Here is a 12,048-nt window from a genome sequence, read left to right as displayed (position 1 = left end):
GATTCCATAGACCATCTGTTGTTGCTTGTCTTACAATATAAATAGAAGCTCCTTGAGGCAGGGACCATCTTTTTGTTCTGTGTTTGTAGAGCACCTAGCATAATAGGGTCCTGACCCAGCCCTGAGGAGCACCATAGAAATGTCTATTCATAAATATGCAACGCTTAATCATCAATACGCAAAGGTTTTTCAAAGTGCTTTCAGCTCCAGCTGGAGGGGAGGAACAACCATCAGAAATGTGCAGCAAGAGTCAAGGTAACAGAGCCCGCCCCTTGTTCCACTGCTACCTTGGGGCTCCCCAGACCTTGCACTGAACAGCCCTGTTCTGTCTTGGCTCCGAGTTAACACAGGGAGGACCGTTTACTCCATTCCAGTGAGTTGCGGCATTGCAGAGGAGGGGAGCCAGACAAAAGCACAAATGTGTTTGTGGAGGGGGCTCTCAGAGGCAGAGCTCCCCCTCTCTGGACTATGCCAGCTGAATGCAGCAAGTTTTCCCCCCATTTCCTAGAACAAAGCAAGCCAAATACCAATCAGTCAGTGCAGGACAGCTTACCCTCCTGCCAGAACCTGCCTTGAGCTCATTAAGCAAATAAAGTCAAGTCCAGCCCAATAAAGCAAATAGGACTCTGACACATGCAAATCTGGTGAGCACCACCTGGAGACTCATTAACCCCTACAGGACCCAGAGAACTCCCCATCCCCTCCTGCCCCAGAACACGAGCTGACAAGAGACTCTAATCAGCTGAGAAGTTCGGACAGTTAGGGGATTCTTCTTGATCCGGCAGCTGAGCCTTGAGTTGCTTCCCCCTCCACAACCAAAGGGAGACAAGCAATTCTCGAATCTCAGCCAATGAGGGAGGCAAGTGCTACCCAGAAATTATAGGAAGAACTCCCTTTCTGTGTCCCACCCAATGCCACTTGTATCACATCATCTGGATGCCAGGGGACAGATTTCCAAGAGACCTCAGCTTGCATTTGGGACCTGACAGAAGGGCCGAGAATTTCAACAGTACTCAGCACCCAGCAGTTCTCACTGTTCTCAATGGGGGGGGTGGGGGCGGCGCTGGCCTCTCTTGAAAGTCTGGTCCTAGACACAGTTTAATCTTTTCCACTGAAGCGGAGAGGGGAAGAGGAGGTCCCTGGCCTTTGAATGGAGAAGATCACTGTGGAGACTCCCCAGACACACCTGCAGCCAGTCAGTAATCAGCACTGAAAAAATGTTGCAAGACTAATACCTTACAGGTGAGATTTTAGCAGAGAGCCTCTGAGCCTCACTGCAGGGAGCTTCCTTCCACCAGCACTGAAAAAAACACTGCTGCCAGCCTCCAGGTCAGTGTTGACCCTTCACTTCCTCTCATGCAGCTCTCTGAGGAAAGAGCTCCTTAGGCACCCTGAAGGGGAATATCCACAAACAGATCTTCACTTTGCTGTCACGTGCATAGGGTCCCAGAGGCCAGCCAGGTATTAGTCCCAGCTCAGATAGGGTTAGAAGTTCCTGCTACCTGTTCAGAAACACTGACCTTCCGCTGCACTGGATGGGCCGTGGGGTCTGTCCCATTTTGCAAGCGTGTGTACTTCCCGTTTTTGGGAAGGAAGAGAAACTGCCCTAATGTTAACTCCCTGCTCTGGGCTTGCATCACAATGCCTGAGCCTCCTTTGTCAGCCACCCTGGTGACAGGAGCAGTCTCTCAGTTCCACAAGACACAGCTAGTGACTGGGCAGAGGAGGAGACCACCCTAGGAGCCCCATGCCCCGAGCTAGTGCCTGATAGCTCTCATCACACTGGCTGTGCATATGATCACTGATCAGGGATTCCACCTCCCCCACATAAATTCCCTGTGCCCTGCTAACATCCATCTGTCTTGTGCCATATAGATCAAGTATTTCGTGGACCCCCCTCTTCTCTCAATGCAGCTGTTTCCGTGGAGAGCTGAGCTTTCTGAACCACAGCTAGGTGTTAAGTAACTATCTCGTGGCTTGGCATTGTCTTGACGCTTTCATAGGGTTTTCATCCACGGGCCTCAAAGAGCTATGAATAATTCAGCCATACCCAGGCCTTCACGGTATGCTGAGCCACGGGCAGGGAGATCACACGGAGCACAATTATTTGTCCCTTTCCCAAAGCAAACAGGACTCAGAGCTGCCTAAGGCCCTGGGCACCCTGCCACGATGTAAACATCTTGTCAGGACACTCAATTGATATGGTTGCAACATATTAAAGAACAGTGGTAGGGAATGCTAGATTTCTGCCCCCTACAGAAAAGAAAGGCAAACTACATCAGTTACTTCTTTCTTCATCTCCTAAGTGACATCAAGAGAAGATTCCTCTCATTTGAATGAGGTAAGATGAACAAAAACTTTTACCCCAGCCCAGTCTGAGGGGAAGTGATTCTCGCTCCCCTCAGAGGGACTGGCAAAAGCCACTTGAAGCCCTGTAAAAATCCCATTTGTGGGATATCCAGAAGAACAGAACCTTGCTATCAACAAGTCTGAGCAAGAGCTGTCTGCTCCAAAAGGCCTGAAATTTTCCAACAGTTTGTGCAAAGTGCATGTGACACAGTAGGGCAGATGGCCAAAGGGAAACATGTGTTCTGGGTCCAGGCTAAAGTCCAATATGGGGAACAATTAGCAGAACTATCATTCCTCAGCAGTTAACAGTAAGAATGTAAGCTCAGCAAAGGCACCAAAGTCCATCCATTCCCTCCTATCACGGTCTCCAATGATCATCTCTTTAAGAATGCTCTGCTCCTCCTAATTACCGGATACAACAGCTGGTGTGAGAGGACATCCCTCCACAGAGTCCAAGTCTAAAGCTCCCAGAACCTTTCTCTAGGCCCCCACTGGTTGCCTTCTAGTATTAACAAAACCTCTGACAGGTGACTCCCTTGTAGACCATACTTTGAACCTCTAAATGCTCTAGAGCTGGAGCTCTCAAAATAGCGTTAGGGCCTGACCTTTACAGGTGCTGAAAGCCTTCAACTCTCAGAAGTTGAGTGGAGCTTCTTTGAGATCACATCTGAGCAATATGGTTATATAGCGATAGTTCAACCCTTCACTTTGATGAGCCGTTTTGTCCTATTTATATCCTCAATTGTGTGATAATTAAGCCCTCTCAACTCTCTTCTTCGGCCTGTGAAAGTGTCAATGGACCAGATGTCTCTCCTCACACCCTTGAACGCCAGTGAGCAATGCACCTACCATGTCAACTATAGGATTTTATACAAGGTAAATTTATCCTGATCAGAAGGAGGGACACTGCTTCTTCCAAGATTTATTTCTTAGATGTTTATTTCTCCATCCCCAGGGAAGTTAACCCAGCTTTATTATTTAATGAGATCTATTGAAGAGGTCCACCACAGACTGGTGAAAACATACAGTCTTAGTGTAACCCACACACCTTCTGGGTGTGGTGTTCTGTCCCATCTAGTGGCACTGAGACCACTTAGAGAAAGAGAGAGAGAGAGAGAAAATGAGTCTGCTCTACAGCCTTAGCTAACAGCCAGTTGGCTTTTAGCTCATGCTTTAGAGGCTCATGCACTACGCTCCAGAGGTTCCTGGGTGGATGCCGCCTGTCTGTTGGCATTACATTTGCAACAAGGTACATCTTTTCCATTACGTAAATATTCATTAGGTCATGAAGCTAGGGCATCCGTTAAAAGCTACTCCAAGTAGGTAAAAGGCAATTATTCTCAGTTCCAGAGTCTCTTCCCCTCCACATCTTCTCTCCACTGTGTTTCCATCTGTATTTCTACTAAGATATTGTAAAAGACAGACAGACATTTCTGAATTGATAAGTTTCCATATTTCAAGACTTGCAGTCAGCATGGATCAAAATTCCCCTCCCCTTTTATTTAGTTTTTATTGTTTCTATGACGGAAGCACCTAGAATCCTGGCTCCCATTGTTCTAAGCACTGCAAAAACAGAGACAGTCCTTGCCCCAAAGAGTTTACAGTCTAAGCATTTAGTTAGACGGAGAAGCATAAAGAAACAATGAGAAGATACTAGTCAGTATGAAAAACTGTGGTCACAGCACACCAGCAGCCTGACTATTGTTGAGGTTTTGGCGGAAGAGTTGTGTTTGGTTTTGTTTCTTTAAAAACGTGCATCACAGCAGAGAAGAACAACACAGTTCTATTAGTTTTCCACCACACTACCTCCTAACTAGCCACCAGCCTCTGGTTCTTTCTGATGAGTGCAGCAGGCAGGCACAAAGTCCACAGAGATTTAAGAACTAGATCCTCAGCTACACACGTTCCCCAAAGTTAAAGGGCCCTAGACACTTACTCTGAGACCCATCTCATCCTGACAGAGCCCCCATCTCTTCCCTCCTCACCAACTAGGAGCTATACAATATGAATGAGCGGGAGAAGCATTCAATCTTATACTGATACATGCAAGAGTGGAACTTTAGTCCCATAAGCATTGAGAAGGAAATATCCCTCCCCCATGTGCTTCAACCACGACCCCACATCCATACCTTTAAGAGTAACTATACCACCCTCACTGTAACACTTGGGAGGAAAGTGGATTCTTCTGGGATATTTGAAATAATGTTACTTCTCAACTACAGCAACAGGGCAAGATGGAGACCTAGGGGTTACTAATGAGCAGGAGATGCTTAAATGAGACAAACAAGAGACACTTTTGTGAAAAGTAACCACAGCAGGTAAAACAAGTAACACATTTAAGAGTATTAATTGTAGGGAAAGTTCCTACATTTTTCTAGTTTGTTTACTTTGTGCATTTGTACACAATGGGGTCCTGGTCCATGACTGGGGCTCATAGGTGCTTCAGAGTATTTCCACCAACAACTTTGAATAGTCAGTATTACTGTTTCCCTCATATAATCGGTTTCTTCTGTTTCTGTCACTCTTTCATATGGCTACAGGAGAGAGTATTCCTAAAACGTTTGGATGTAGGAAGGGATTTGAACCTAAAGAAACTAGAGGAAGTTATCTGGCCTGGATTCCTCTGCCTCCCTCACTTATCTCTCGTTTGCCCTTTATTTATACATCTACCTCTACTTTCCAAACAGGAGGAGATGCATTTAACAAAAAATTGCAAAATGTGATGGTAAAAAAACTACACAAAGATAGCTTTATGGGCAGATGTAGTACTTGAGACAGTTAGTATATTTAACAGGCTAGATTTCAAGTTGATGGCATCTCTTTAAAAGGGGCACGGGGGTTAAAATTTGGGCTAAAATATAAGCTTGAGATTTAAAACAAAAACAACAAACAAACAACACAGAATTTAATTTCATGGCAACATGAATGTTGGTATCTCACCCCCACACCCCAAAGACATTTCCCTGCAGCATTTGCAACCCAACTATTGCTGCATTTTGTGACCACAAGAGAACCAGAAAGTGAAACTGACTAGCAAGGATAAGCTAAGAAGAAATTGACCAGTTTATCAAAGCTGAGAGAAATGCAACAGTCTAGAATGGATCCTGCATTAAAATCAAACTAGACAGAAATTGTAAAAGTCTTTCACTACCATTAAGACAGGTTAGGGAACTTTTAAACATAGAAAACATTTGCCCCTTTAAGGTACCAGTGCTCTTCCCATTACAGTACAAAATGGTACTTGGGTCTCCTTCCAGCATAGGACAGCAGAGACTGTGCCTGGCAGATATGGGGATAGAGAGATGCTAGAATCCAACATGGAAATTCCTGGAGTATGTACAGATGGCACCACCTGGCCACCCAAAGTTCCCCCCTCCTCTCTGAGCGCTCCCCCCAAGTTCTCCCCCCCCCCCCCCCAACAGAAATCTGTACTCAGCCAGACCCTCCTGCCAGGGCTCTCCTGCACCCAGCCGAAGCGAAGGGACAGCCTCACATTTCATCATCAAAGGTGAGGATGGAGTTATCCCCGGCTACAAGAACAGTCAGCAGAGAGCCTACAGGGAACCATGGGAGCCTGAGAGACACGATCGTAAGAATGCCCCTACTGGCTCAGACCAACAGTCCATCTAGCCCAGTATCTGGCCGCCTAAGAATGGCCGTGCCAGGGCATTGAGCCATCCTCTGCATGGAAACTCTATGGGGTATTGGAGGGGACCACCAGAGTCAGTCACACTCACCCAGACCTTGGCCCCCCCCGCACCTTAACTGCCCCCCTTACTCCCAAACCTGTCCGAGTTCTTTCCCCTTCTGCCTAAGCCCTGGCCCCCGCGGTCTCCCCCACTCCCTTCTCCCCAGTACCTGCGGCTTACTCGCTGCTCTCTCCTCGCCCCCAGTTCGCCACTAGCCCCTCAAGGGCTCACCCTCCCCACCCCGGGAATGACCTAGGTTTACCCGCTCCGCAGGCTGGCTCTCCTCCTCCCTGTCTGGCCTCTCCGCCTGCTCCCTCGGCGCCTCCTCCTGCGGCTCCTCGTTACTCTTCTCCTCCGGCTTCTCCTGCCCCGCGGCGGGCAGCCCGTGGATCATCTCCTCTTGGCACTGGACGCCCAGCTTCTGCAGTTGCTCGTCCGTCTCCGGGTCCACCACCAGCAGGCGCACGGCGCCCACGGCGGCTCGGATGCGGCTCACGACCTGCTGGTGACTCTCCTTCTCCACGTTCTCGCCGTTCACCTCCACCAGCCGGTCCCCGGCCCGCAGCCCCGACGTCTCGGCCGGGGAGTCCGGCTCCACCAGCCGGATGAACTGGCCCACCTTGCCCTTCTCCCCGTGCAGGTGGAAGCCGTAGCCGTTCGGCCCCTTCTCCAGGCGGCAGAGCCGGGGCAGCAGCTGCCGCTCGCTCCCCGCCCCGTCACTCATGTTGCCGGGGGGAGGGTGGAAAAAGAGATCGGCGGCTCCGAGAGGCAGCGATCCCGGGAGCTCGAGCCCGCTGCAGCCCCGCGAGGATCCGGGCAGGTGGCTCCAGGGCCGGCTCTCCGCAGCAGGTGTCTCGCACGCGGGGTCCCGCGGGGAGACCGCGCGCCAGGAGGGAGACCGCTGCTGCCGCTGCCCGGAACCCAACGAGCCAGGGGCGCCAATCCCCGCCCCACTCTCTGTCTGCGCGTTCCACAGCCTGTCACCGTCCTTTATAGCAGGGGGCGGGCCCGGGAGGGCTGCGGGGCGACGCCAGGCCAATCGGAGTAAGGCGGGGGCGGAGCTGAGGGGAGATGACGCGGCCCATGAGGCCCGGGAGTTTAATCCAAGCCGCGAGAAGGCGGGATTATGCAAATAGCAGGAAATAGCCTCCCTCCACGTCTTGGCTGGCAGCTGAGCCTCGCGCCTGCAAGGAAAGTTCTCCGGAAGCAGAAGTGTCACAAAGTAGCAAAAGTGAAGATTCTGCAGGGCTGGGAACTTCCTTCCATCAGAGACAGGGAGTCTAAGAGGAGCAGGCGTGGGGGCAAGTTGAGTAACCCTCCCTGCAGCCAAGCATCAGGGGGTAGCTGCCTGGCTTAGTCCGTATCCACAAAAACAACAAGGAGGCCTGTGGCACCTTAAAGACTAACTGATTTATTTGGGCATCGGCTTTTCGTGGGTCAAAGAAACCCACTTCTTCAGGTGCAGACTTCCCTGCAGACTCACGATGAGCAGGAGCTTCCCAGGGAGGCAGAATTCCTGTAGCGGGAAGACGTGCTGCTAAGAAGAGAGGCTCGGCTGACTCATCCTCCTTGTTCAGTGAACGCCCCAAGCGGCTCACTGACAGCTCGCAAATGACTTTCTCTGACCAGCTTCTGCCAGCACCGGAATCTGTTCAGTACAAGTGGTTCTGGATCTGACTGTGGTGGTGACCCAGTTGCTTGGGAGTTATGGGCTTCACATACTTTAGGAACTGGTCGAATTACTCATTGCTGATAATGTTCATTGCAAGCGTAGCCCCCTTTTCAGTTTCAGAATGATCTTGAACAGCTCCTGGTTCCTACTAACCTTTTCATTACTCCGGTTCACAGAATCGTTTCAACTTTCAGTCCCAGGGGCTGTTCCTGAACTATCTGCTTTAATTCTGCCTTTGACTAATTACTATCTGGGGTATAGGATTTTTCAGTCACATGGCATTGTTTCTGCTCTCTGATTGGATAAGTGCGGTTTTTGAATAGGAGAACAACGAGTAACAAACAACAGGCATCAGGCATGAATTCCTGGAGAAATCATCAGCCATGCTTAAATTACTGACATTTGCAGGATTTGTGAACATTTTGACTCACCCAGGAAGCAATCCTGATGTGTCCCACTACTGACCCCCAACACACCTCCTTGTCCAGCTAAGGGACACACACAGCAGGTGCATTGCATCCCAAACCTATGCTATAACAGTCTTGCTATTCCTGTTCTCTCAGTGGTGTTCTCATTTTGACATGGCCTAATATCCATTAGAGATGAGTGATGGCACCAAACTCACTGAAATTGCTGCCTTTGGCAGATTTTAATCTAGGCCTCCAGAAGCAATTGAACTTCTGTGTTTACTAGAGCAACAGGAATCACGTAAGTCGAAACAGTATCAGAGGTTAGATTCCTTAGTCAAATTAGGTGGAGAAGAAGGGAGAGAAGATGAAATTACACCATGAACTCTGAGCTGCTGAGGGCACTAGTCTGTTTCTCCATGTGGACTGACCGCTTTACAGATATGGTGCTGGACTTTTTCCCCTTTGGTAAAGGTTGTTTGGGTGTAATGGCACAGGCTGTGGGGGGAGGTTGTTTTCTTTGGAGCACCCAGATGAGGCTGGGATCGTTAGCCTTGTGCGGTTTTCTTCTTGAAAAGAACTTCTCTCCCTTTCTCCAAATTCCAGATCAGTTTCCCCTGAGTTCCCCTTTGCAACTCTGCTAATTGGACTTTGTCTGTTCATCTACACTGTGGCTTTATGGACACAGCAAAACTTTGTGGGCTGCCTGAGGTTAGTGCTGTAAGTCAAACTCACTCCAAATAGCATCATGAGGGGCCCTTTAGCCTTTAGAAACCCAACATCATCTTTTTGGTAAACATTAAGGATAACACTGAGGCTGGGAGTTGGGTGAAGCTGCAGCTTCATTTTGTAGGCGAAAGGGGAGCAGCAGCTTTCTGTTACTCAAGAGACAACATTACTCGGGACATGCATTTACGAATCTAAGATGGAGTTTCCTTTGCTCACGACAGCCCATTAGACTTCAGTTCCTCTCTCCTTAACTGAGAAGGTAATGGAATGCAGAAATCTTGAAATAATGGACCACAACAGTTCTCAACTCCTCCCTCCTGGTGTCTTTGCCTGCCCTTTATTCCACATTTATTTGACTCTAACATTTTAAAAGAGGACATTTGAAGGGACACAACTTAGAAATCATAGAATATCAGGGTTGGAAGGGACCTCAGGAGATCATCTAGTCCAACCCCCTGCGCAAAGCAGGACCAATCCCCAATTTTTGCCCCAGATCCCTAAATGGCCCCCCTCAAGGATTGAACTCACAACCCTGGGTTTAGCAGGCCAATGCTCAAACCACTGAGCTATCCCTCCCACCCAAAAACTTGAAAAATCCCATTCAGATCTGAAAATATTGCACTTACTATTATAACTTGTAACCCCTATGATCACTGTACCCAAGAGTCAAATTAGACTTTTCACCCCAGTATGTTTATTTTGTGCATTTGACACCAGTTGTGTGCAGTCCAGTGTACTATTCTGGTGATGGTGCATGCCCCATCCCCTCCCCCAGGCCCTGTCAGAAGTTGCTTACCTGTACCGCAGCAGCAGAGCTAAAACCAATGAAGTGAGCTGTAGCTCACGAAAGCTTATGCTCAAATAAATGTGTTAGTCTCTAAGGTGCCACAAGTCCTCCTTTTCTTTTTGCGAATACAGACTAACACGGCTGTTACTCTGAAACCAGGCAGCAAGTAATAGTCTGAGCACCTCAGGTGGTTTTGCTTTTACTAAAAAGAAAAGGAGTACTTGTGGCACCTTAGAGACTAACCAATTTATTTGAGCATGAGCTTTCGTGAGCCACAGCTCACTTCATCAGATGCATACCGTGGAAACTGCAGCAGACTTTATATATACACAGAGAATATGAAACAATACCTCCTCCCACCCCACTGTCCTGCTGGTAATAGCTTATCTAAAGTAATCATCAGGTTAGGCCATTTCCAGCACAAATCCAGGTTTTCTCACCCTCCACCCCCCCACACAAATTCACTCTCCTGCTGGTGATAGCCCATCCAAAGTGACAACTCTTTACACAATGTGCATGATAATGAAGTTAGGCCATTTCCTGCACAAATCCAGGTTCTCTCACTCCCTCACCCCCCTCCAAAAACCCACCCCCATACACACACAAACTCACTCTCCTGCTGGTAATAGCTCATCCAAACTGACCACTCTCCAAGTTTAAATCCAAGTTAAACCAGAACATCTGGGGGGGGGGGGTAGGAAAAAACAAGAGGAAATAGGCTACCTTGCATAATGACTTAGCCACTCCCAGTCTCTATTTAAGCCTAAATTAATAGTATCCAATTTGCAAATGAATTCCAATTCAGCAGTTTCTCGCTGGAGTCTGGATTTGAAGTTTTTTTGTTTTAAGATAGCGACCTTCATGTCTGTGATTGCGTGACCAGAGAGATTGAAGTGTTCTCCGACTGGTTTATGAATGTTATAATTCTTGACATCTGATTTGTGTCCATTTATTCTTTTACGTAGAGACTGTCCAGTTTGACCAATGTACATGGCAGAGGGGCATTGCTGGCACATGATGGCATATATCACATTGGTGGATGTGCAGGTGAACGAGCCTCTGATAGTGTGGCTGATGTTATTAGGCCCTGTGATGGTGTCCCCTGAATAGATATGTGGGCACAATTGGCAACGGGCTTTGTTGCAAGGATAAGTTCCTGGGTTAGTGGTTCTGTTGTGTGGTATGTGGTTGTTGGTGAGTATTTGCTTCAGGTTGCGGGGCTGTCTGTAGGCAAGGACTGGCCTGTCTCCCAAGATTTGTGAGAGTGTTGGGTCATCCTTTAGGATAGGTTGTAGATCCTGGATTTGTGCTGGAAATGGCCTAACCTGATGATTACTTTAGATAAGCTATTACCAGCAGGACAGTGGGGTGGGAGGAGGTATTGTTTCATATTCTCTGTGTATATATAAAGTCTGCTGCAGTTTCCACGGTATGCATCTGATGAAGTGAGCTGTGGCTCACGAAAGCTCATGCTCAAATAAATTGGTTAGTCTCTAAGGTGCCACAAGTACTCCTTTTCTTTTTGCGAATACAGACTAACACGGCTGTTACTCTGAAACCTGTCATTTTGCTTTTACTGTGAGGCCTGGCTAGAAATTCCTCTGAACTTAAACAGGGAGGCAGAAAAACCCTTAACAGTTTTTTTAAAGGAATTTAAAATGCAAATTAAATCTAGGTTGGTTGGTTGTTTTGGGTCTCCCCCTTTCTTTTCCATCATATGTGATCATCATCTGCTGGACAGAATGAAGGCCTGCCGCAACTTCAGCTGTGTGGACACAATTAAAAATGCAAGGACAGAAGCTCCTGTGGAATAGATGGGAGCTTTAATGAACCCTTCTGCAGTTTGTTTATACAATTACTAGTATGCTTAAGAGAATCACAGCAACACAGAGCTGACAGTGTCCACTGGGAACTCCAGCAAAGTGGACTTCGTGCCCTAACATTGCTAGTTAAAATTCAAGCAGGATGAATGTCCTTAGGGAAGTGGGTCACCTTTCATATCATTTCACTATACAAGGCAGGTAGGCAGCTGAAGAACCAATTTAGTTCTAAGGAGAGCCCTTCATGAAGCACTGAGTAATTTGCAGAGTGGAAATAAAGGCCTTCTAAGGAGGCTTGGGAAGCACATCTGTAATTACCTCCTTTAAGGGTTAGCAGCAGGGTTTAAACCTAGACTGTCAATACTGTAGAATGGACCTCCACAGCTAGATGAGTAACACAATTAACTGGCAGTAAGCTATCAAAGAAGAGGCCCAGCCACAAGAGGGGGAAAATACAACACATGCTTTGCAAGCATGATACACCTCCTCTCCCTGAGAAGTAGTGCAAGCTGATGTATTCTTCAAGCAAAAAATGTGTTTTTCAGGAATATTTTTATAAGCCAGGAAATACAAGTCAGTGGTGGCAGGGATGGCT

The 12,048-nt window shown here is 47.9% G+C and overlaps 1 protein-coding gene across 1 annotated transcript in view; it reads right to left on the bottom strand.

Moving 5' to 3' along the window:
* The window catches only part of NHERF1 (NHERF family PDZ scaffold protein 1), a 32,993-nt gene extending 26,003 nt beyond the window's left edge, over window positions 1–6,990 (bottom strand). Inside the window, exon 1 of the mRNA XM_077833679.1 lies at window positions 6,301–6,990. Coding sequence (XP_077689805.1) covers window positions 6,301–6,762 — 462 coding nt within the window. The 5' untranslated portion in view covers window positions 6,763–6,990. The remainder of the gene's footprint in view (window positions 1–6,300) is intronic.
* Between the last annotated feature and the right edge of the window lie 5,058 nt (window positions 6,991–12,048).

Source organism: Eretmochelys imbricata, chromosome 14 (assembly GCF_965152235.1).
Source record: "Eretmochelys imbricata isolate rEreImb1 chromosome 14, rEreImb1.hap1, whole genome shotgun sequence".
In the NCBI taxonomy this organism is placed as follows: Eukaryota; Metazoa; Chordata; order Testudines; family Cheloniidae; genus Eretmochelys; species Eretmochelys imbricata.
The sequence above is the reverse complement of the archived record's forward strand: the minus strand, read 5'-3'. Positions and strand labels throughout refer to the sequence as shown.